General features: G+C 39.8%; 1 protein-coding gene across 2 annotated transcripts; it reads left to right on the top strand.

Annotated features, from left to right (window-relative positions):
* Window positions 1-538: 538 nt before the first annotated feature.
* pacsin1a (protein kinase C and casein kinase substrate in neurons 1a) lies at window positions 539-26,351 on the top strand. 2 transcript variants are annotated; one of them, XM_029506672.1, is made up of 11 exons: window positions 539-636; window positions 6,026-6,096; window positions 16,375-16,504; window positions 19,732-19,888; window positions 20,066-20,301; window positions 20,817-20,972; window positions 21,577-21,752; window positions 23,394-23,514; window positions 23,649-23,755; window positions 24,294-24,490; window positions 25,759-26,351. In XM_029506672.1, exons 3-11 carry the CDS (start codon window positions 16,445-16,447, stop codon window positions 25,866-25,868), a joined length of 1,320 nt encoding a protein of 439 aa, XP_029362532.1. In that variant the 5' UTR covers window positions 539-636; window positions 6,026-6,096; window positions 16,375-16,444; the 3' UTR covers window positions 25,869-26,351. The 2 variants fall into 2 exon arrangements, with proteins under 2 accessions (XP_029362532.1, XP_029362531.1); XM_029506671.1 differs by lacking the exon at window positions 539-636 and adding an exon at window positions 4,225-4,322 and having other exon boundaries at window positions 25,759-25,868.
* The last annotated feature ends 392 nt before the right edge of the window (window positions 26,352-26,743 follow it).

The following is a 26,743-nucleotide window of genomic DNA, read 5'->3' as shown; positions in this document are numbered from 1 at the left end:
AACAGAAAGTTGAAAGATTTGGTAAGAAAAAAAAGTTATTTTACATTTGATGATCAGACCTTCCTTTTGCACCTGGGACACTGCACACCCCCCGATTCTGATTCACCAACCCGAGATTTTTAGCTCTCTCCAGTGTAAAGTGGCCTTGATTGACAAGAAAAACTGTAACGCGTCGCGTCTCGTCTCCTCATTGGTTAAAAAGTGGGAGTCACATTTGGGGCTCCCCATTGCAGAAACTCCCATATTGTTTCAGAAATTGTGTGTTATCCATCATTACAAATGTTTCCCACAGACCTAATTCTGATTCACTCAAAGTTTTTCTTTCAGCCAATGAAAAAAAAAAAACAAAAGGAAATTATTAAGCTCCCAAAACTCTAGCTCTACTGTGGTTCTAGTATCCTCCCCTGCAGCCCACTCCTGTCGTATGCTGAAAGGAGCTCGCTGGGCCATCCCTCCTCGCGCTCCTCTGCTGTGGAGCTCCCCCTTGCTGTGTGCATCGTGATCTGGTGGATGCAGAGTCTTGCAGGGAACGCAGGGTCACCTTCTGTTACTGCAAGGGGAAATACTGAATTATTTGCAGCATAGGCTGTCGGGTAGTAGTGCACCGCAGCAGCAGCAGCGGCAGCATCATCTCTGGTAAGTCAGTCTGCGTGTCTTGCTCGGTGTTGATGCCTGATTGCAGCTGCACTATAGGAAGAGAAGCTGAGCATCCTTTTAGCAAAGGGCGACGCGGGGATTGAAGAACCTTGTATCATTTGGATAATGACTTATCTCGTCTCTGCTGCGCTACCGACCAAGTATTCCACATCCACTAGCAATACCATAGCGATTTTGAATTATGCATGCGTCATTTTATATGGATCACCGTTGTTTTGCACACGCCAAGGGTGAACATAACAAGACTGTCTTGCATCATCACGGATTGTTTTTACAGGCTTTGTTTGCATGCCAAGCAATATTGTTCTGCCGTTTGGTTTCATGTAGCGTAATGATCTTAATTCCTTTAAAAACATGGGATAACGCATGGTTTCGCCGTCGTTGTTGTTTTTGTTTGTTTGTTTTTTTTTAAATCGTGCATCTCTTGCTCGCGCCCTTCGAATTGCTATGGGGAGCTGTATTAGCAATGCAGTGTGTTTCTCTGCAGAATCACAGTTACTGTCTGTGACAGTTTCCAAGTGCACTATATGAGTAAATGGAGACGGATGTTAATGCTGAGGGGGGATTGCCATTTTGTGTTGTTTTGCATACGGTAAACAACATCAGGGATATGACCTGCGTCGAGCAAAGATGTCGTAATCTTCCCTACATTTCTCTAAATGAAGTATTTGTGCAGTGGACAGGAGTCAGAAATATCCCTCCTCTGTCATTATTGTTTTTATTATTATAATTTTTTAGGCTTTCTCGGCGAAATGGACGAAATGTAAATGAGAGAGCTCTCTCTCTGACGTTATGTAATTGGTTGTCACAGCACAGCGATGAACCATCTCTAGCGTCATTGCCCCCCCCCACCTCCTGACAAACCAACAGAGGAGGAGCATCCTGTTTTTTACATGGGAGTAGGTGCGTGTGGTCTTTTAATCATTCATCAAATCTACCCTCGAACTGAAATGCATCCAGGCTTACAGCTGACCAAAGTAACTCATATGCACATTCATGGGTTTGGCACTAGAGATGTTACACACTGATGATGATGATGGTATGTTCTGGGATTTGGGGGCTGGTTAAAGACAGCTTCTTCAGCTGGTAAACAGCCTGTCGTGTCACATACAGCTTCTCTGCAGAATGTTCATTAAAGGGCTGTTGTGTGTGGTTGTTTGGGTTTTTTTCTATCAGCTGTTTGTTGTGAGGTTGACACACAACAGGCAGCTAGGTCCACATGTTTTGGAGCTATCCGCGGTGCTGAACCCGCTCCCCACCGGAGTCCTGGTCTGTCAGCAGCCAAGGTGCCCCCAAGAGAGGCTGACACAAGGCTCCAGTGAGGAGATGCTGATACTGTCAAGGGGGAGGGACAGAGGGAGAGAAATTCCAACTGTGTTGCAGGGAGGGGAGTTAAGAGCACCTGCTATTTGTTAGCATACCCTTCACCGTGGAGACAAGTTGAGAGTTTTGTCAGGATCTTTCCATCTTATCTATCTGAACATCATTTTGCCATCTAGGGTATTGATCATTTAGTGAGGTGTGCCTTCAGTGCCATATATCCAAAACGGTCAAGCCCCTGAAAGCTAATTCTCTGTCACTTTATTTGGGCAAAGGTTTGACTATAGCTGTATGTGTTAGTGTAATTTTTTAATCATTATTATTATTATTTAGTTTCTTTGGCTTCTTTTTCTGAATTGAAAATGGAATTTTAGCAAATTATATCTCTAGCTGTCAAAGATAAGTATTTGCTCCCTTTCTCTTTGTGTGTATTTGTGAGTCTCTTGCTTATGTTTGTTGGAGTCATTGAGCGATAAAGAGCTTTTAATTAACTCACAAACTATTCATCCAGCTCCCTTTGAGACTGGTGTTTAGTTTCTAAAGACACAAATATGTCCTCCCAGACTTCCTGTAGTGATCACAGTGTATCTGCAGTACTGTTCATTTTGTGTTTCCATGCCTCACTTGCTCTGCCGTTGATGGTGGTGAGGCAGCATTTTCTTACTCAAGACTTTAGTTCTCAGAATAAAATTATGATTTAAACATATGCAACCATTATTTTGATCCGTTGTTATCTTTAACCATTGATAGAATACTTATCACATACATTTTGGGTAACATGGTGATAGTGCATAGCAATCTAGCAATCCCAGAAAGTGAAAATATAATAGTTCTAGGGCAATTGTAGCAAAATTATTTCAGGTATTTGTTTTAATCTGACTCCTCTTCAGTTTGGCTTCTTCTTGGTCACGTGAATATTAATGATGACAGATTAACAAGAGTGTGAGAGCTCTGGGAAGCAGTACAGGACAACCTATTGTTGTTTGTTTTCTATTTAATGTGAGATATCTAAAATAAGTCCAACAAGCGAGGGTTGACTTGCTAAATGTAAAACATTGATGAATTCAGGATAAAACAGACCACATTAAATGGTAAATACATCTATAATTAATTCAGCTCAGCACCAAAGAATTTCTTTTCAGATGAGAATTGCTCTCGATCACACGATTTAGTTAGTAAAATTAACTAGATTTTTATTGCAATAGAGATAAAGTGAATGCTAACAGAGGAACTGGTACATAATACATATTTAGGAAGGACACATCTTAGATGAAAATATACTTTAAATTTAATCCTGGTTAGAGCTGTACCTATGAAATGTCTCTCATGAGATGTACCACGCAGAGGAAATGTGATGTGAGCTCATGTTGCTGACCTGTATGATGATGATGATGTTGTTCGTTGTTTGTGATCTTCAGACGTCGTGTGAGGGCATGCTTTTTAACCTTCTCAGACATGGTAGCTGATCAAAGAGTTATAAGCTGCCGTTGGTCTGTTAACAGAAGAGATTATAGTAATTTTGTTAATTTTGTCTTCTGTTACAATAACTGTTCTTTTTCTTGTGTTCAGACAAATAAGTAGAGATGCTTTTACCTGCTTGACAGTTTCGACACGTCAGCAGCACATTGGATGACGCTTCTGAGGAAGACTGGAGCCACAGTCGAAACTGTCAAGCAGATAAAAACATCTCTACTTTTTTGACTGAAGACAAGAAAATGACCAATTATGAGAGATTGTAGTGTCTGACAAGGTGTCAAAAAAAAACAAAACAAAAGAAGACACTATAAAAACAGCAAGGCTGAAAGGTAGCCTGAGTGTCTCATTTCTCTCAGTGTAGAAGGGAACACACACACAAAACACACACATGTCGAAAGACTCCCCATCCAAACCCAGCAGAAGATTTATGACACTGGAGATTGTCAGAAACAACCACACTGCCTTTCACATAACAGACATTTTCAGTTTTTTGGGAGGTTTTTAGCCCACGAAGCTGAATTCGAGATTTTAGTCTAAAAGCCAGACAGATAAAAAAAGATAATATTAATTATTATTTTGAGAAGTAGTTATGAAGTAGGCAATTCACTAGATGTGGCATAGACAGAAAGAATGGGGATTTCTAGTTCTAAAAGAAATGTTTTTTTACTCTGTATCTACACTAGGGGCATAACAGGATAATATTCTTCACTTCTACTCACAACAAGTGTGTCTCTATTTGTCGAACAATGCGAATGATGTTCATGCTACCTGCTGCCTTTCATGCTGTGTCAACACAACACGTCAATGTTTGTCTGTTCGGAATCATCACAGCATAGCTGTGACTCAGCTTGAGCCAGAGCGTTGTCACAGTATGTATCATGATCTTTGGGTCAATTCAGAATGGAGTCTCAAACTGTGGTTTGGATCAATTCTGTGGTGAATAGTTTGATATCCTCATCATTGGGTTGTCTTTGTAGCAGTTGTGTGCACCTGAATGCAGCAATTCCAAGTCATCATTTTGAACACTAGAGGGTGTGTTCCTCATGGGCAGTGGGAGAGATGGCGAGACTACTGGTTGTATTGAAATGTACTTCACTGGGTGGCATGTTTCTAGTTACACTTTTTAACATATGCTAATGTGTTGCTACGGCTGCAACAAACCATTTGATTCACTATAAATAAGGCTGCTGATTGGGGTTTTACTGAATGCATGGTCTTGGAAATGTCAAAGTGAAAGTAGAGGAAATGTTTGTCTCAGTTTTCCAGAACCCAGAGCAGCATCTTCAGGATGCTGTTTTGTTTAATCCACAATCTAAAATCTCCCAAATATTCAGGTCTACTATTATAAAACGTGAAGAAAAGTATTTATTCATTCAGATCTGACAAACTGAAGAACTTTACCAACCAGGAGCCTTAATTTAAAACTGGTCTACTTGGTTACTAAAACAGTTTGATTAATTTTCTGTTGAGTGACTAATCAATTAATCACAAACTGGCATTCACTGTTAAATGAATTGCAATCCTTGCTGGAATTTCTTGCTTGCAGGAGACTCTGTATCTTTGAACTATGAACAGTCATCGGGAAACAAAAAAGCTCCAAAAACATCTACTGAGCATGACTCAGCATTTTAGCATGGCTTTTGTGCCAGACTCAGTTGGACGAGGCATTTGTCAGGCATCCCATTTGTCACATCTCAGGTTGCTTTGTCCCATCAGCAGGCTGCTTAATTAGGATTCTGCCTGAAATTCAGTCCACCCCCTCTCTTAGGGTCATATATATATATGTATATGATGCTGTTGTTTTGGTGTATATTATATCGATAGCTGTGTATAATATACTCCAACCTTGAACCCATTCCCTAATACCAGCTTTCTTGAGGCTTTAAAGCTTTGTTTTGGAGTGTGGGAGAGTTTGCGTTGCTTCTTGTGTGGGCTGCGTGCTGATTTAAAACAAAAAACTGGTATGTTTTAGTGACAGCAGAAAATTTGCATTCTTTCAAATCTGTTCTACATATTTACATTATCTTTTGCAGCAAGTAGCTTCCTGGTTTCTCGTCTTATGTCAGTCTCACATATTGTCTGCTGTCATATATCGAAAATACAAAATTAATTCAAAATGGAATGCTTGACCTTCCTCTCTGTTAAGGCCATTTAGTACATAATCATCTTTTACTGTGTTTGATCAACCCATTTAATCATGTTCTGCTGTGTTTTCACTTTGACTAGTTAATGACTCTGCCAACATTAATTCTGCCCACCAGCTGGTGTATTCGTCTATGAAACTGAGGAGGATGAATTTATTAAATATTCCCCTTTGCATGGTGTCAGTGTTAACTAATCTCTCCTTGATTGTGATTGTTCAAAATGAAATTCTGCAAATCCCTTTGTAACATCGAATCTCTTTCGACTATATTTTTTACCTCTGTGCTGGTAATTGGTGTTTTAACACATCATTCGAAACAACTTGGGGGTTATTTCCATTTAAGAGCAATTTGGCAGCACTTAACTGTCTTCACTGTTATTTGATGCCAAATGGTCTGAGTCCTGCCTCTCGTGTTTTTTCCCTCCACAGGTGATCTCCTGCAGGGGACCAACAGCTCTCTGTAAGGTTTATAGAAACCTGACCTCCCATTGGTTGAGAAGGTGAGTTGACCTTGCTGGATTTTGGTGCTATCTGTCTACCAAAATCTTCCTATTTACCATCATCCTATTTGGTCTGAAGGTGCATAAGATTTTCGGAAAGGACAATGCCAGGCTTTAGCACAGGGCCAAACACTTCAAAGGGTCCTTTTGTAAAAGTATGACGCTAAACATACCACTGCAGGTAATTAATAGCTCTTTGTGAATTCTGTCAATAATTCATGAGGGTGTCCCAGTCTGTCTATGTGCTAACTATAGGAGGGGTCAAGTTTGTTGCAGACCTTAAAACCTTTATTCCGGACTGATGTAAATGTGGTCTACTTTGTGCATGAGCATGTGCAATGCTGCATATAGGATTACAGTGCTACTGTCGGGTTGCATCTCAGCTTTCTAGCTTCTCTAGTTGATCCTGTCCACTGATCTGTAATCTCTAGGGTAGCCATAACACTTTGGCTCTTCTTATATTGTTTTGTTTTGTTTTTTTTTTATGTTTTAGATGAAATTATCTGAGAAGAGAGTTTTAAGAGTAGTTTTTGTTGACTCACAGGGAAGAATGATATGTCAGGGGATTATTACCTATTGATTTCGGTGTTTGATCTCTTTGTTTTGTGTCTATAATGGCAGAACCTTGCTACAGCATGGTGCTCTGTTGAACACTGTTGTTTACATATGTAAGAAGGCCCATCAGAACACATGATGGCCCAGTTCACTTAGAGTTCTCCAGGGAAACAGCAGTTTGGACAGGGTGAGAGGAAGCTGGGTCAGAATATAGTGTGTTTTGGTAAACAGAGGATGTCTTAAACGGGAACTCTGAAACAGAGCTACACAGAAAATACAATCAGCATTAGGATTACTGTACCTCTTAATCTCGTCCACACATTATTACATGCAGCTGTTCTTTTAAGAGTTGGAACAGCCCCTATCAACAAATTCATCTTCAGATCAAGGCTTTTTTTCTTTTTTTTTAATTCAGTATGAACAAGCAATCAACATCTCTATTCAGTTTCTAAAAGAGAGGAGGAATTTTTGTGTGCTTGAATAAATTATTGCTGAAGGTAATAATGGAGCAAATGGGAAATAAATAGCATGTTAGAGTTTCTCAATTTATTTGGTACATTTTCTGTCTGAACTCAGCCAGATTCTGTTGCACGGCCTGTAGATATTGTAACATATTGATGGTATGAATCCTGAATGTTGATGTTGAGTTGGTTGCGGTTTCTGCCTGTTGCCAACTGAGCAGGTCGCCTAAGCTTGCTTACTTGTTTATGCATTTAGAATGGTTAGCCAGTGCTTGAATTTACACCATTATGTATTTATTTTCTTCATTTAACAATCATTAGCATCAGTCTGGCTCATGGTTAGGCATACCCATCTATCACTCTGCAAGCCAAACTAGCAATGACAGTCTGCGTCAAATAAATACTAGAGTTAAGTGCCAATTCAAAGTAAGACTGATGGTTGTTTTTTTTTTTTGTTTTTTTTATGAACTATTGGTCACTATATTTTTACCAGTTCAAATCTGACCAGGTTTTCCTTTCAAGTTAAATAAATAGCTTGCTTGCTGTAAGTTGAAACTGATTTTTGAAACTCTGGTCTGATTTGATACTCAGCTCTTTGGTCACTAGCTCCGTAACTTGGCACATAGTTGAATCGGTCACTCGCTCTCTCTAAATGGCCTTTAGGCTTTAGAAGTGGGTATAAATAGGGATGTAAGGTGATTATGCTCTGGACATTCAGTTGCATATCTCTTGGTAAACTGGTGTTGTGGCTTCCATTTTCCAGACGTAATGATAATACAGCCACATGCATTGACACCATATACAACACAACTGTGTTTTACTCAATATAAAAAAATAATTGGTATATTGCACCATTGTGAAGGACGAACAGTATCTTGTATGTTAGTGGACATGAGCTCCCATTTATAAAAAAAAAAAATGTATTTAATCATGCTTGTGTTCTCATTTTGTACAGCTGCCAATCTTCCCCAGCAGATGAATCTTAAATATGACCGTGAACTCCCTAACATTGTCAGGTCATACTATATATTTACCTAATATTCAATCCAATCTGAGTCCAATCATTATCACCTGTACTTTGCATTTAATGCTGATTTTTAAATGTTAGCATCCCAACATTTTATCCCAAGATGGTGAATACAGCAATATAGATGTAAGGGCACTGTGAGGATGTGGATATTTTCATTATTTGAATGCAAGCTGATTGCAGCTAATTGTAATAGACCTTCATCTGGCTGCAAAGAAGTTCATTCTTTTTTTACTTTCATAAGCAAACAAAGATATGTTTTTATCTTCAGGAGCCTCTCATTTCCAGATAATTTTAGTTAGTTAGTGTTGATGGACTTTCATATTTTAAACATATTTCAGTAATTTTTTATTTGTTGCTTTATATGTATTTTTATACAAATATTTTGAGGCCCTCAGTGTAACTCCGCCTCCCATCCTCCGCACATCTAAAACATTTACACAGACGTGTACAGGCGATGCATTTGAAGGCAGTCTATCAGTATTCAGTGCAGGCAGCTGAACGGTAAGAGGGCAGAAGCAATATTCCCAGATTCACTATTGCCTCTCTCATTTACACCCTCCCTTCCTCTGCTCCTCTCTCTGCCTGGATGTTAGGAAATGCTGGTCTGGAACCAGTGCTCCCCCATCCTCCCCACTTCATCTCACAACTACTGCTGCATTTCGGCAGTTCATTCCTTCATCACCACCCATCACAATATGTCTGTCTCCTCCAGCCTCTTCTCTGCACTGCCTCTTCAGTCCATCTCTCTCTCTGCCCTCCCCCTGCTGCTTTTCCTCCTCTGTCTTCACTGTCACCAGCAGGCTTGTGGCAAGAGGCTTGATAGTTACATAACCACTGCAGCAGCGCTCCGGACACTGTGTTAAGTCACAATTCAGTCACAAGTGTGTGTGTGTGTGTGTGTGTGTGTGTGTGTTGGTATAATACTTCCTATTGTGAGATTTATTTTTTTATGCCCTAAACCTAACCCTCTCCACATTGATGGTTCTGTCAGACAGCGGCTTGTAAATAAATCTAACAGCGCAGTATTAGCTTTCCCACTGTAAAATCAGAATACTCAAAGGAACAAGTCCTTTTATAGTAGAACTGATCCTGTTGCTATTAGATTTTGTGAAAGCTTGAGAAAAAAATAAGATGCTTTCCCTAGTCATTTTAAATGGATATAAATAAGACAATCAACATCAAAGGCTCTGTGTTGCTATGTTGCTATAAGTCGGCACTGTGGCACTTCAACCAAATGTTAATGTTATAATGGCAGTAAGCTCACAATGGCAAACACTAATATACTGATGGTCAGCAGGTAAAATGTTTACTTTGCTACCTTATCTTCTATGCTATCTTATTTTAGTGTGTTCAACAGCAATAACAACCTTGCGTATAGACTTAATATAGCTACCAGCTCTGGGCTGCTGAACACCATCATATACCATCATATATCATATATCATATACCAACACTATCATCTTACTTATACAAGACGCTCATTTTTGACATAGCTGTACAAAATGGGAAATACATTTTCTCCTTTTCAGAACCTTACTGAAGTAAATTCAGTGTGCTATACTCTGTCAGTGAAAGCTGTTTTGCGTAAACAGTTCCTACTTTTTGTGATATTGTACATGCCAATCATGTCATGACATCAACCAGACTCAAAGAGTAGGTATTTTCTAGCCTTTTTTTTGTTTGTTTGTTAGTTTAAACAGGTACGACTGCTGTTAAATGATATAGTCAGACTATGTTTGAACTAAAGTGTTGCAGGGTTGAACTTTTTGAGCACGACAATGACAAAACTCTCCAGTGCAAAAAGGGCTGCTGCATCACCTGCCAGCAGGAACTGAAGGGTTTTAATTAGAAAGCAATAAATGTTAGTTTAAGTTTATTGTTTTATGATAGCTTTTCTATTATAGGAGTTGTTATGGTTGTCCATGTTTTACTCTTTTTCTCATCTCAATATCATTTCCTGTTTTATTTATGATTTATGGCATTCTCTCCTGGCGGTAGTTGGAAGGGGACTAGATTTTCCCTTTTTCTAGCTTTAAAATGTTTTACTTTTTTTCTGTCTTTTCACTGGGTCAGCAGATTACAGATATATATTGTGCTCCTAAACTGGCCAAGTTGGACACGTCAGTCCAAATTATACTGTAAAGTTTGCTTATTCATGGTTCGAGTCTCAAACTTTTCATTACCGGAATTACTATAATTCACTCTTTTGTATCATGTATATTGTACTGCATTAATCAGTGTTGGGGGTTTTTAGTGATCATGTTATTGTGATCATGTGCTTTAGTAGCAGCATTTGTGTTTTGGGGTTTTTTTTATTTGTTTCTCCATCCATCCATCTTCTACCGCTTTTCTGTTTCCGGGTCGCAGGGGATGCTGGAGCCAATCCCAGCCAATGTTCCAGGCAAGGGCGGGGTACACCCTGGACAGGTCGCCAGTCCATCACAGGGCCTTGTTTATTATTTGTTTGTTGGTTTTTAATTCAGCTAGTTTTGGTTATTATTACTGTTTGCCAGCATTGATCTATTTTACAGCTCCATCACATTACCTCATCCTCTCTGGTGAAGCTGGATAGAGCTTGTATCAAGTGGACACTGAAACTTAAGCACAGACTGTTTAAGGGCTCTCATATGACCGGCAGCATGGTGTGTCAGCATTCACTCTGCTTCTGCCAGCTCTGTGTGACCTGTGGCTGATCGTGACCTCTGACCTGCCTGTGGACATTGGGATGGAGAAACAAGGCAAATTTTCTGCAGTGCTCAGTGAAGTGTGGTATTACTCCATGATGCTGATACCTTTTTTTTTTGTTGTTGTTGTTGTTGTTGTTGTTGTTCTTTAAATCTCAGTGATAATGAATTGTACAGTCTTTTGGGGAGCTGAGCAATAGCATACCTGGCTGACTCACCCAGCTACACAAAAATAGATATTGATTAACCCCCCATCCCTATCCACAAAAAAATATGAATAAAGAAATAAGATTATTGCAGAGCAATAAAGCGCAGAGTACCTCTGGAGGCAGTTGTGATCAGATAGCTCAGTCATCCTCCTGATGTTGTGTTTTTAAAATCGTGACATTCACAGCTAGCCTGCTTGTGTCAATGCTGCTATGGATTGTGTTGCTGCATAACATCTGGCAGTTACAGTCAAGTAGGCTCATTGTAAATCAGAATAAAATGTCAATTGAGTCACTTGTACAGGTTGATAAGAGATCTCAGCCTTGGGATTGTGTAGTTCATGGTGAAGCCAGGGTCGCCTTAGCCTTTTCTTAGTTTGCATGTGACAGTCACTTTGTCCCTCAGTGTGATGTTTTGCTTTCAGATTCGTAGGTGGTGTTTTATCCTGTCATGTTTTAGCCTCACTAGCAGCATGACACTCCCTTTGGTCCAACACCTCATGAACTAAGAGATGATTTGCCAAGAAAGATTACGTGGACATTGGTTGAAGTAAAACTCAAAATATTCCCAAACAAATAAATACAACACCTGGGAATGCCACTTCTCTTCCAGATCTTATTGTTGGTTTCTGTTAGAATGTTTCTGAACAAATAAAAGACATTTCATATACATTTGTTTCAGATCTTTACGCTGCTGGCTGGTCTAGCACAGAGCTGATGATGGGGAGGGAGGGAGAAGATGAGGGTTTGTGTTTTCTTCTAAATTCAGTATCAGATCCCCCGTCTGGATCAGCATGTCAGTTCACATTTACCTCTCCTGTTTCACAGCCCAGTGAGCAGCAGCCAGAGCTCACAGCATTACACGTTCAGCTGATGCATCCAACCCTCCACCTTCACTGGTCTCCCTTCAGTTCCCCTTTATTACACTTCCTGTTTTAAATAGCTTTGACTACTGAATGTTCTTTGTCAGTGAGTCTTCAGTGGTCTGTCTCCTTCTGTCTGTGGGTTCAGTATGTACTTCCACTCCACCAGTTCCCTTCTTGTGTGTCGTTACGTGCACGTACACACACTTGGGGACGTCCCAGACCTGTGGAGTGGACAGCTGACACTGCGTCACTGAACCAGCCTTCTTGCTCTTGTCAAAAGCAATGGTCACATGGCAAGCTTAATGATGGCCTCAGTTGTTAAGGCGTGTGTGAAGTCTGCACAAGGCCGCTCTGTCTCCTGGCCACATAAAGCCAGTTGCTCACACTATGCTGCACTGTGGGATGAATCACATCACAGTCCTGATGTGTTCAGCTGCTTTCCCGGCCCTTTGGGTCTCTATATTCCACTCAGGGACAGTCTGGCTGTCTGGCCAGCTACACGCCACCTCCAACTTTCCCCAGCCTAACCACACTCCTCTCACCTCCATCCTTGGTGCCAATCCAATTCCCTCCTGTTCTCCTCCCTGCCGTTGCTTACTCCCTCAGTTTTTCTGTCACCCCCTCCTTGCTCATTGAATGAAAGACCTCCCTCTGTCTCTCTCCTTTGTGCGTCCTCAGTAAAAGATGAGGCCATGCTGCGCCCACCAGACAGAATAAACAGACAACCAGACAGCATCGTAAACCAGCTGTATCAAAACATCAGACAGCTGATTCTTCCAATGATATTTTGAAAGTGCACTCATTGTTAGTTTTTGATAACCTGGTCAGCAACTTCGCCTTTCAGCTGCTGTTGTCTAATCAGTCAGGAGACGTTGAGCTTGATAATGTGCTGGAGTAAAGTTAGTTCATCTCTCTGAAATCTTCTTACTGTAACAAGCTTATGTTTTTGTTGGAGTTCCCATTCAGCACTTTAAAAGGATCTTCAAAACCGTTGCATTCCTGACTGTGTTAGGGATGTTTGTCTCACCTGGATCAGGTGGTTTAACTCTCTTAAAAGAATTCTTGTTTATCAAGTGCCTGTGGTATGTAGTTGCTGTGAGCTCATTTACAGGGGTGAAATGATGTGTGAGCAGAAAAAGGTTTGCAAAATAAAGATGAATGCACGTTATCTGTTGTTTCACAGTTATGATAATCTGTTGGCACATAACAACTTAGTTCACACAGTTTTTTTGTTTGTTTGTTTTGTTTTGTGTTTTTTCTCAAGGTCCACGTCATATTCCTCTTCCCACTTTTTGTCTCTGTGTCCCACTCATCCAATCCGCTTCTTCTTTGCTTTTCTTCCCTCCCCCTCTAAAGCCATTCAAGTGGCACACTGCAGGATTATCCCTCAGCCTCTGAGACATGCTGGTTTGGTCAGACTTATCATCCTCTCTGCATTCACTTTGGCTGCAGAGGTCAAAGCTGTGAAAATAAAGATTTGTATCCTCCACCAACCAGAAAAGGAGATATCTATATCTGGATTAAAAACAAGTATATGTCCACAAGGAATCTGTCATTTTAGAGTTGTATGTGATTGCAAATTTGTTTTTCCTTTTTATTTTGCAATGATGGAACCAACAATGGTAAGTAAATGTGCCAAAGACTATTGATTTAAAGAGCTGGACTGTAGCATTTTGTCAGCTTCAGACATCACAGTTGTCTTTGTGACATGACAACTGACACCAAAAAGACTTTACAAAAGAAATTGATTTGGCATCAGTGTTTTGTCGGATAGTTGAAAGTTATTGCTTTCAAATTGAAAGAGAGATCCAAATGGGTCAATGTTTCTTGAAAAAATTCACCAATGTGTGCAATATGTTGGTGTTTTTCTGTTTTATACATGAACCTGTGTTGTTTTTCTGTCAATTTCTCATCATTGTTCTCATTGTTCTAATAAGCATTGAGTGGTATTAGAACCATACACTGTATTCTGTCTTTTCTCTCCAGTTACACAGGTAACTGGAGAAAACAAGAGTTTTCCCAATCACTGAGGTGGCTTAACCTTAATAACTGCCATATAAGCCCATTTCTAGCGCGCTTACTACTGCCGCCCTGCAACCCTTACTACTGACACACTAGAGTCTCGAACTGTGGAGGCAAACTGTGACTTTTCTGTGATGTATTCCCTTTCTGCTGTATCACTTATCTACACAGTGAGTGGTATTTATGTCCATGCTGTCTGTAAAAAAAAATAAAAATAATAATGATATAATAATAAACCAATCCCGATATCAGCAACTCTTCTATTTATATACATAATCTTTTCGGAAATTGAAATGTTCAGTTGTCAGTTCAAACCTGCACATTAAATCATCCATACGACAGAGTGGATAATTATTTAAAGAAATGGCTGTGTGGATGGCTATCTGGCAATTATTTGTCTTCCCCAAATTGGATTAAGTATTTTGCGGATTTAAGTTTGTGTTTTGGTTAGCCAGGTGCTGGGTGCTGCACACTGTCGTGTTGTGAGATGAGATTTTGGCATCGAGCCGGAGCTTATCAGGCTTTGATGTCATTGGACATTGTAGTCACAGATACCGAAGCTTGTTGGAGGAATAGGATGAAGGGTGTACAGGGTTGACCAATAGTGTTTGTTAATTGAGATAATGAAATGCTACCTGTTATTGTTAGTTCAGTTTTTACTGTGAATTTTTTTCTCTCCCCTTCAAAAATGTCTTGACTCATATGAAGTGTGTATTTGTAAAGGACAGGTTTGAGGCCACTGAGGTCTTACAGTCCTGCTTCATCTGATCTGTATGTGATTAGCTTTCTTATTCAGCCACTGAAATTCTTAAATCATGAAATAGTCTTTTGACACGTTGTGTTATATTGTGCAAGCACAGAGTGTCCTCTTGAAACAGCCACTGTCTAAAAGGCGTGACTGTTAGGAGTCCCACTGACTGTTGTGATGGCTGGGGGCAGTAACCAGGGACCAGGGATGAAATACAGCTCAGTTAAATCAATCAATGCTCTGAGCCAGACTAGATTGCTTCTTCTGCAGCTGAAACGACGGGATGAAAACACTGGGCACGCAGCAGGAACTGCTGCTGAAATTACTCTCCCTTCATAAGATGACCTTGTAATTTCAGAACTCTTATTTTTCATTTTAGGACAGTTGTGCTGTTATGTTGTGTATAAGAAAAGTGAGGCCTGGCTAGTTCAAATTGAGTCGAACACAGAAGGTCATTGTTCATGACTCATCCCAGGGATGAAGGATGTTTCTGGAATTCATTTGCACTTGACTGCAGAAGGAGGTTAAATGATGAAGAATGAAGGACACTGGTAATATTTGATTTTCCTGGTGATGCAGGAGAATATAGAGTGCTGACTCGGTTTATAATCTGATATGCCCACCAATCATCCTTCATCTGCATTGACCTCTTACTTGCACGCTTTACTTGCACTTAATTTGGACTTTACAGGTACAAGGAGCGAATTACTCCTAGCTCTTCATAGCACCGTTGGAAATCTCCGTAATTTTATTTAAATATAAAATAAAACTGCATTTCACACTTTTGGACCATGAGCTGAGTTAGATAACGACCACAATCAACTGCATTTAATTATCAAGACAAAGAAACCTTTGCTGAGCAGTAAGATTATCAACAAGGCCTCATCATGATTATGAGGCAACGTATTATTGTGTTGTCATATTGATTGTTGCAGCGCGATGAAGAGCTCTCTGTCAAGGGAAAAGCATTAGTCATGAGCAAAATGGATTAGGCTTCAAAAGAGCTCAATACCAATACAAAGTCTGGCAGCCTCTTCTTTTTCAATCTTGGTGGTAAGCTATCGACCAGATATCAGACAAATAAGTATAAATCACCTAATATGCTGGAGGAAATCTAGCAGGAAAGGGTGATTAAAGCATGTCATTAAAGGACATCTGAAGGGGTGAAAATAGTCATGTTGATCTTGTTTTAGTGTGTTTCTATTCTATTTAAAGCGGGTTAATAACACGATGCAATGATTTCGCACAAAGCAGGTGAACTTTGTGATGATGCATGTGTACCACGTGCATCTTTCAGATTTAAAATTGTCATGTTGGTTTTCTCTGTGAAAGAATTCAGGGTCAGAGCTGTGTGATGCTCCACTCTCACCGGTGTCTTTTCTAGGACACACCAATATAAGATGCCCCTTCTCCTTCCTTGGGGCAAGGCTCTGTATGCGTGGCAGCGGAGAGTATTTTTATCTCATTATTATAAACGTCTCAAATAGAAACCCTCACGCTGACATGTTCCCTCCACTTGAAAGAGAAAATTGCTACATTGCTGTTCTTTAGCCTTGCACAGAGGTCAGCTTGGCCATGCATTCCTACAAATGTCTTCCCCTGCTCACAGTCCTCCTATGTGTCCATATTTATTTATTTATTTTATTTTTTTTTTTTATGTTACTGTTATTTAAATTGTGGCTGCTCTCTGTCTTGCTCTCTTTCAGTGCATGAGGAACCCAGCTCTGTTGCAGAGGACAGGTTTGGTCATTAGAGTACTTTGCCACATCCAGGAAAATGTCTGGCTCCTACGATGAAAGTGCAGGTGTTGACGACACCATGGACAGCTTCTGGGAGGTAAAGGCGTCTCTCCCTTCACCAAAACCAATCACCCTCTCTGTATTGATTTCGCCCCTGAAATCGAGTCACCACTGAAACCATGAAAATTAGATTACGAGTCATGTAGTTCGTAGACGGAGTGATAATGATGTCGTTTCAGGACAAAGGATCACTTCACTTTATATTGTAATCCACATCTGAGGGATTAGAATTCAAGTGAGAGTAAAAAAATGTTGCTTGATGCTTTAAAGCAGGGTTTGATGTCTGTTGCTTTCTCTTCATTACAAACACAAGGATAAATAACACTTCAATAACTGTTTTAATGTGAAGGTAACTAAATCTCCCTTGTGGACTTGTAACAAGCTTCTTGGTTGGTTTTAGAGATGCAGTTTGTACCTCTCTTTATGCTAAACTCACTTCCTATATATATATACACTAGACAGACATAAGAGTGGTATAACAGTCTTTGCTCACCCTCTACAAGGATACAAGAAAATGCATTTTCCCGTAAATACATGTCTAAGTAAGCTTTAAGTCCAGAGTTTTTCAAATATGACCTTATGTACGAGTTCCTCATGAGGCAGTAGTGCTTTTAACAAACCATAGCATGAGTGGAAAGTTACATTGTATGTATTTTTGGTCAGACTGCTGATAATAAAGGGAAGTGTAGCACACACAACTACACACAAGCAGAACTATTCTTTGGTTTGTACTAGACTACAGACATTGTAAAGTCATTGTAAAGTCTGATGGTTTGTTGTCAGCAAACAATTGCATTATTCTTATTCAATTAACATGCATGGTGTTAATTTTTACAAGGAATGAAATGTGTTTTAAAGCCTGGAATTTGTCCTTAGGGTTAGGGTTAGTAAGAATAGCTGAGTTTACATTTGTCTTGGTGGGAATGATCTTAATTTACCATTCTAACTATGAAAAGGTGAAGGCAGGCTGTGAAAAATAAATTAGCCTATTTAAAAAAAAAGAAAAAAAAGTGCTCATCCATACTCTCAAGAATAATTTTTCAGGCTTGAAAGGACCCCATCATTCACCTAAAGCCTTCAAACCAAACTAGAATAATTGGTGTTTAGATATGTATCACGATTAATTTTTTACAGCCAATTGAGCAAGATGAAAGCACTGAATGTGGTTTTACTGAGAAAGTATTCTTGTATTTCTTATATATATTGCAAATATTTTTTTGTTGCAGATTGTCGTAGTTATAAGCCATGTCGCAAATGTTGTTGTAAATATCAACTCCATAGAAGTTATAGGCATCTCCACTTGGGCTGAAATGCAGTGTGTGTATATGTGTGTGTGTGTGTGCGCGCGCACATGTCTAACAAATTGGCACGAATGAATTCCCCAGTACAGAGCCTTCTTTGTGTCTCTGAGGCTAATAGCCGTGATACAAAGACAAAGAGCTTCAGTCATCAGCTGCTCTGAGACGGCCTTTCACCACATGCACCTGCCTATAGCATCTGTACACTCACAACACTCAGCTCGTCCTTCTAAATGCCAGAAATCTGCTTTATTCTCAAGTCGATTCATCTGCAATGTCTATATCTCGTACAAATGGGCTGAGATACATTACCAGACCTGATAGGACTGTGAAATAATCCCTGCTGTGTTAAAATGCAAGCTCTCAGGTGTGTTTTCATATGTACAGCAAGTCCACCTGTGTGTTGTTGTTGGTGTGACTTGGCAGTCTGTCACACAGGCCAAAACTCACACCGTCACGCACCTGTCTCACTGCCTGCCTGCAGCTCTGCCATCCAACACAATAAGCACACATGCAGGCTCACGTCAGGGCCAATCACAGCACAGTTCTGTGGCCAGTTAACACATCAGACACACTCTTCATGACTCGTGTCACCATGATGATGTGTGTATGTGTTTGCAGCGAATGCACATAAAGTCTGAGGTTTATACGTTATAGTTCTGTTTCTTCCTCGTCGTCTGTGCCTGAATGTGAATCTGTCTGCCTGCATTATACCACTCAAGAGGATTAAAGCAGTTGCAGTTTGTGCACACACTAACACACACACACACAAGCCCATGTCATTGCATAACTACACATGCACAAGCACGAGCAACCTCCCTCCTCCTCCTCCCCCCCTTCACTATCCGTCCTTCATCATGCACCATGAGCTCACGCTTCCTGCAGGCACCGAAGAGGAGGAGCCACACAGCCGTGCACTGCTTCTTTTTTTTTTTTTTTTTTTTTTACTAAGGCAGTCTCACTTAAGGTGGCAAGAGCTGAAAAAAAAGTAAATCATTCTGACAGGAAGTAAGCCGAGACAAGAAAGGTATGCAGCTTTTGTTACCTTTCATTCAGGGATTGACATGGCTGAAACTGCTTCCTGTCTGGATTTAAAATGTGTCATGTATTGCAATTAATGGACTGTACTCTGTTAATGGGTTAGGGTTAGGGTTAGGGTACACATAGCTAAAAGTGATTTAAATTGAGTTTATTCATCCTTAAGGGGGAAAATCACAGTGTCACAATAGCACGTATCCACACCAACACCTAGCAAGATAAAATACAATAAATATGAGTTACAGAGGTACTAAAAAGGAAAATGTCTCCAAGAAACAGGGAGAGGAGTGTGTGTGTGTGTGTGTGTGTGTGTGAATGGGGGAGGGGAGGGGCAGTCCTTTAATAAATATTACCTACAATATCTTATACCTGAATTATTACAAACATTATGTCACAAAGGACATACTGTTTGCAATAATTAGTCCTGTCTGACTCTTGGGTCTCTTGGGTCAGACAGGAGTTAATGTGTTTCTTTAATGCAATAAGTGATAGTCCTTTTTACTTGTTATCTGCATATGAGATCATAGTCTAATGTATTATCATAGTGAATTGAAAATAAATATGTACAAACAGTCATGAAATCAGAGCAAAATATTAGAGCAAAATAAAGTGTTTATTCTGTTCATTACAAAAAATGTAAGGGAAAAAAAAACAACAGTAAAATGGCTCTGGACTATCAAACTGAACTTTAAACACTGAACTCTAAGTCCCATGACTGCTGTAATGGTTTTATATTTTTGGATTTGCCATTCTAATAGCATTTAATAATCTCCCAAATGATTTAACATGATGAAGTACATGTATCGTGAGATATGCTCTTTTATTTAAGTTCACTTTTTTACTCTTTTTGCCTCAGCCTCCTCTGCCATATAGAAACAGAAGACAATTTCCTCCCTTTAACGCATAGTATTTGTCTCTCTGTTCTCAGGTGGGGAACTACAAACGAGCTGTCAAGAGATTTGATGACGGCCATCGGCTCTGCAATGACCTTATGAGCTGCCTGCAGGAGCGTGCCAAGATAGAAAAAGCCTACGGTGATCAGCTAACTGCCTGGTCGAAGAGATGGAGACAGCTTATTGAGAAAGGCAAGCTTGCAGAGAAGTTCAATAAAATAAATAGCTCAATAAAGTGTTGTTTTCCATGTCTTTTGATTTGCCAAAGCTCTGTTTGCACAATTTGGCATTTGCTTTGACTTAATATTTGTCTGTGCAACATTTCACTAAATATTTCTTTCAGAATGAATAATTTCTTGTGATTCCCAGGTCCACAGTACGGCTCTGTGGAGAGAGCCTGGCTGGCCGTGATGACTGAGGCAGAGAAGGTGAGCGAGCTACACCAAGACGTGAAGAACAACCTGTTGAACGAAGACGTTGAGAAAGTGAAGAACTGGCAGAAGGAAGCGTATCACAAGCAAATGATCGGAGGCTTCAAAGAGGCCAAAGAAGCGGAGGAAGGCTTCAAGAAAGCTCAGAAACCATGGGCCAAAAAGCTGAAGGAGGTGAGGGCTGATTCATTGAAACGAATCACACAACAGCAGCATGAAGAGGAACGTTCATGTGATTCAACAAGTTAATGGATTTGTGTTTTTGTATCAATCCTACTGACACTCATATATATATATATATATATATATATATATATGCGCTAGTGTTCTGAAATACTTGCAGCAGATACTTGCATTTAAGATCTCTGACTCTAGTATTTCCCACACTTTGGCAGTCTGAAGCCAATGATCTAGCACTATTGTCATCCTTTTGAGGATCTTTTTGGTTTCAGCTATCTTGAGGTGGCTTTGTATTAGAAAAGAGAACTTAGTCAAGGACATTGGCCTTTTTTTCTATGTGGTAAAAATGTCTCTAGCCCGTAATATTTATGCAGACAGATATTGTGATCACAGCAAGGCGCTGTATATCCTGTCTGAGCAAAGTAATTCAAGCTTTGAGAGGAGAAAATGTGACTTCTAAGTCAAATCAGTTATTGGAGATACCGACAATCTGCATGTTGGGTTTGCAGATGGAGACGGCAAAGAAAGGATATCACATGGCCTGCAAGGAGGAAAAGCTGGCTGCGGCCCGAGAGGCCAACGGCAAGTCGGAGGCTAGTGTCACACCAGACCAGCAGAAGAAACTCCATGAGAAGGTGGACAAATGCAAACAGGATACGCAGAAGGTAGGAGAGCACAGAAAAAACAAAAATAAAAAGCTAAGAGCTATCTCGGTCTGATTCCAATGAAAAAGCAATATTAGGCAAACTGAGTGATGTTATTTGATGGGGGGGTGGGGGTACTTTATCCAAGTTCCTCTGGAAACTGACCACAAAGCAACAACCTGTCTTATCTTCCAACTCCAGGCATTTGTGAATGCTGCTGCATATTGGCGACCCGGCAGGGCTTTAAATGGCTACTGATTGGACATTTGGCATATTCCTATATAAATTACTGATTTCAAATGCTGCGTGGTGATGAATGAACGCAGCTCAGAGGTTTTTGATTCTTCAATACAAAATTCCATTTAAAATAATGTCATTGGTTACAGAAGCCGATATTTGGCTGTACAGATAAGCCAAAACACTGGCATATTTTGAAACCTTCAGAAGTTAGTGGTAGTGCAAAACCCATTTAAAGCCCCCCCCCCCCCTTTTTTTTTTGGGCATATAATCTAAGACTCAGTTTACAGTACATTATGCTCCATGCAAGAATACTGTAGTCATTAAAATGGAGAGCATTATTATTAAATTGATTATTTTAATGGTGCTTCCTGTTTCTCTGTTTCAGGCTAAAGAAAAGTATGAGAAGTCACTGGAGGAGGTCAACAAGTGCACCCCACAGTATATGGAAAGCATGGAGCAGGTGTTTGACCAGTGCCAGCAGCATGAAGTCAAGAGGCTGACCTTCCTCAAAGAGGCCTTGCTGGATATCAAACGCCACCTTAACCTCACGGAGAACCAAAGGTTAGTCAGCATATTTAGGCTTCACAGAGCTGCTGGTTCAGGATCACTGGATCTTTACATTTGCCCTGACATACTGAATACTGTATGAGTGACAACAGACCTGACAGATTTCTCAGTGTGGGTTTTATCACTTTCTCTAGATGTTCTCGGGATTTATATATAATTAGAGTACATTAAACTGCCATTATATGCAATGTACAGCATACGCCACTGCACTAAGGGCGCATGCAATGTTGGTATTGAATTGTAAGAGCTGTTTCTACCTTTGCTTTAAATCAGAAATAATCCATAAATAAATGTATACTAGCTTCGTTGGATTTATTGTGTCAAACTCAGTGCAGCTCACTTCAAAGTGATAAAACTGAACATCCTTCTCAACCAGGCATGTCTCTCTCATTAGTGTTCAGACTCAGAGCATTAATGAAATAGTGATTGGGTCAGTGATGTTTCTGCCAAACTGAATTTTAGTCAGAGGGAATGCTTGTCAAAATCTCGGCTGTTTTGAATCTGCATGTGACAATAAAGCTGGCAGCCGTGGCAAAGAGATACTCAGGTTCTTTAACCAAACCTGCCATCTTTGCTTGACATGGCATTAGCTGAGCTTCGCACAATGTGCAGGTTTGAACTGCTTTCATCATTCACCATAGATTTGTTTTGGAGATTTTGGGGGGAGACATTTGTCTACTGTTTGATGAGAAACTATTTAATGGGTGTTTATGTCTATTGTGTTGCATAGAATATTTAAGCTTTTTAATTTTATGTTCTTTTCATTTTATTTATGGCTCTTTCCTCCTCAGACATGGAGCTATCTGTAGCGTATAATATTTGTGTATTTATCCAGACAAAAACAGAAATTGCGTATATTTATAAGGCTGTATATTTTGTTATTATATTTCTTTTTCTTGCAACGCTAAGATTGTTTTGCAATGAATGGAATCTGGCACTAATTTAAACTTACTTGAGACTTCTCTTATAACTATTTGAAGAGACAAAATTAAATGTATTTTAAATATTCCTCTAGTATCACAGGATAAAGCTTTGGATTATTATCTGCAGAGAGACAGTCGCTGCGCTCTAAGTAGTAATATCACTGCGCACAGAGAAAGGCCTTCACTCATCTGTGCAAAATCCAGTTATGAAATCAAGTTGCTTAATTTTTACCTCACCTGTTTCATTTAGTTAATATTCCAGCTTTTGGGAGGGCTGGCATCACAGTGATGTGTGTGCTTAATTATACCAGAATATATGTTAAAAAAAAAAAAAAAAAAAAGACTTCTCTGACCAGATCAGTGTTGTGTCTCACCCTGTATTTTCAGTAATAAATCTACGGGTTGAATGTGTTCTTTTAATCTGTTACACATTGCAGTGATTTAGACATTTTGGGAGAGCCCAGTAAAATTCTTCTACAAAGCTTTAACTGTTCAAGCCAAATAGCTCAGCTGTCGAGGGCTCCAGAAAACTCAGGGAGACACTCGAGTCTTTTTATGCCCCAATATTGGAGGTCTGTCAACCCAGAATCTGAACTACAGTGTGGGCTCTGTTGCCAAATTGGCAGGATCCCAACCCCCTCGACTCCCCACAAACACACACAGATCCCCTCTGGCACTTTTGTCGTCATTCTTTGTTCCCTTCTCTCCTCAGCTATGCTACAATATACAGAGAACTGGAGCGCACGATTCTGGCTGCTAACACACAAGAGGACCTGAAGTGGTTCAGTAATAACCACGGTCCTGGGATGCATATGAACTGGCCAGCTTTTGAGGTACATCATCAAACCTTCAACCAAAAAAAAAAAAAAAGAAATATATATATATAAAGTACCTCTTTTTTTCCCTTCCTTTTATTGACACTTTTTATTCTGCTTCCACGTTTTTCCCTTTCCTCTCTCCTCGCCAGGAATATAATCCAGACCAGGCCAATGCTCCTCCAAAGAAGAAGAAACCAGACGGAGCCCCACCCACTCCAAGCACCGACCATGTGGCTCCACCTGGTGATCGTAGCAGGTTAGTTCAAGGACTCCATTGTTTACGATCATTCTCTTGATGCAAGAAATTTTATTATGAATCAATCAATCAGGACATTATAATAAGATCATTGCAACATACTTTGTGTAATTTCCCTTTTTTTTTTTTTTTTTTTTAGCAAAATTTCACTCAAGCAGAGGTATTTTATTTGCTGGGTACCATTTGCAGCTGTTGATTTTCTGTCCTAGTCAATTATTGCAATTGTAAATTGGTTTAATTGGGATTGTTCATAATAAAGTAAAATTCCTGTGTCAATTGGGTTAAAGGATTTTGTCAGCCGCTGAGAAGTTGTGTTTAAATGCTTTATACAAAAATGAAGGTCATTGGCACAGGGGAAAATAGCCATGCGAGCAGTGCTTGATAGTAAGATCAGTTCATTTGTGGTTTTTACCTTTTCGTATAATTTGTAAACGATATAAAATGTATTAGTGTTATTGCCTTGATCCGGACAAATGTTTTAAGTCATGTGCTTTCCAGTCTGCTGACATCGAACCCTTGCATTTTCTCTCACTTCCAGCGTGAGCAGCTATGATAAGAATCAAGCTTACTCGACCGAGTGGTCCGATGATGAGCAGCCAGCTGCATACTCCGGCAATGAGAATGGTGGGAATGGGAATTCATTTGAAGATGAATCCAGCACTGGAAAAGGGGTTCGTGTACGTGCTCTCTATGACTATGAAGGCCAGGAGCAGGATGAGCTCTCTTTCAAAGCAGGTAACTGTCAGCAGCCACATGACACGGGATAAATTTTTTCCCTACTGCCATCATGTGGTAAAAACTTCCAATGTAGGATGAGATGAGGAGCTGTGCACAGGAGGCCAGAAATCACCAACTCTCGCATTTCTGCCCCAAAATGCCCGTACGCTTGAGGATAGCAGTTATTAGTCAATAATGGCCACATGGAAAACAAATTACAGGCACTTACCACCAATTACCTCAAGAGCTTTAGGAAATGGTTTAAAAAAGTGCTTTTAGAGCCTGACACCATGACATGGCTATCCATTTAAAGACAGTAAAATTATTATTCAAGACTCCACAGCTGTGCATCTTAATTTGTTTCCACAAGCTATTTTTAACCTTGCGGTCTGAGATAAGGTGTTTTTATTTTAGGACTTCCTCTATCCCTTCATGTGGATGTAAGCAAAAATGTTAAATGTGCCCTGTGGACTTTTCTTTTAAACAAACGAAGAATATGATTATATTCAGTGTTAATCACCAAAGTGTAATGAATGTCAATCCTTGAGGCCAAACAAATGTGTTGCAGGCACTTTTTATTAATTTTATTATTTTAATTACATTTTTATTTTTATTTTTCGGAGGAGGGTAAGTTTTTGTTTTGTGTTACCCTGCCTGCTCTTGTCATAGTTCTTGCTTCTTTACTGCCCCCTGTTGATTAGTGAAATAATGTGAGAAATGTTTTGTATCATTTCGCCCTTCTAACGCCTTGCGTGTCCTCATGAACACACAAAATGTAAAAGCAACTTCGGATATCATTAACAATAGTCAAAATCTTCATTGTATGCTTTTTCTCTACCGTCATTATTTTGTGAAATTGGCTTGTTAATCAAATTCAAGTCACTGAAATTTCTATGACATGGGTGAAACTGAAAAAAGCTGCATGGCTACACAATCTTGTTTGTTCTCTGTATCTTTTATATTTGAGCAATTTTAGGCCAATAGGAACAATAGAAGAAGCTTTGACAACATTGTGTTAAAGGCTGTTGATCAGAAAATTCAAAATAGGTTTTAAAATGGCTCTTTGTTGTTGTTGTTGTTTTTTGTTTGTTTTTAGCATCAAATCAACAGAGAAGACCTATACATGACTTCATATTTCAATAAGACCAGTTATTACACCAGACAAAAGCACATGTACAATCTAAAAATCTAGAGCGTGTCAATGAGCAGGAATGTGATGCCTCCATGTCAGAATATCAGAATATCTCACTGTCTGCTGACTAAGGAGGGCCTTGTCTCCTTTACAGGCGATGAACTGACCAAGACTGAGGACGAAGATGAGCAGGGCTGGTGTAGAGGTCGTTTGGACAACGGCCGAGAGGGACTGTACCCAGCCAATTACGTTGAGCCAATCTAGTCACGTAACTGGACAAGGACAAGCCATTGGAGGCAGCTTGAACTGTCCCATCCAATCGCACCGCACATAGCCAGAGACTTAAGAGCAACACATCCCTTGCCCAACAGATGCGTCAAGCAGTCTTGCCTAAATAAAAACTTAGTAACCTGAAAGACAATATATCAGTATAATATATTTTATCCAGCATTTGGGGTGGGTGGACTTCCACATTAAAAACAGGAGCAGCAGTTATTCCCGTATATACACACTCAACTAAGACAGTGCAGGAAAACACATTGCTTCTCTGTGTAGCTGTATTTAACATATAATGCAGCTTATTTAAACTTGCAGTACACTGCAGTCTGTTCTCTTGAGAAAATGGGAAGATGATATAATCCGTTATGCCCATTCGACAAAGACGAGCTTCTCTAACCTGCATTGTGTATATACAGTGTGATGCCATTTTTGTGTAGCATTTCTAAGCTGTGTATGGTCAGTTGTCATTCTTACATCAGGAATGCTGTGTAGTGTTAAAAGTACCACAGACAGTATCCTCTTTTGTTTTCCTTTCTTTTTTCATTGCTTTCCTTTTTTTTTTTCGGGGGGGGATGATTTGGTCCGACCTTTTTTTCCAGTGTGTGCCGTGCTATGTGTTTCTAACTGTTTCTAAGCTTGCATAGCAGCATGTGCTATGCGACACCTTGTATTCCCTGACTCCTGCAGCCTCAATACAACCTGATACAACACTTCAACTACAAATGCAGAGTTCACTTTTGAGCATCACATGCTTCTGGACATGCATTCTGTTGTCATGAGAAGCTTGTTGACTGACCGATTTTTACGTTTGTTTTGTTTCTAACATAATTTTCCTTTTTTTGCATTGCAACGTCATCTTC

Source organism: Echeneis naucrates, chromosome 7 (genome assembly GCF_900963305.1).
Source record: "Echeneis naucrates chromosome 7, fEcheNa1.1, whole genome shotgun sequence".
Taxonomy (NCBI): Eukaryota; Metazoa; Chordata; class Actinopteri; order Carangiformes; family Echeneidae; genus Echeneis; species Echeneis naucrates.
The sequence above is the reverse complement of the archived record's forward strand: the minus strand, read 5'-3'. Positions and strand labels throughout refer to the sequence as shown.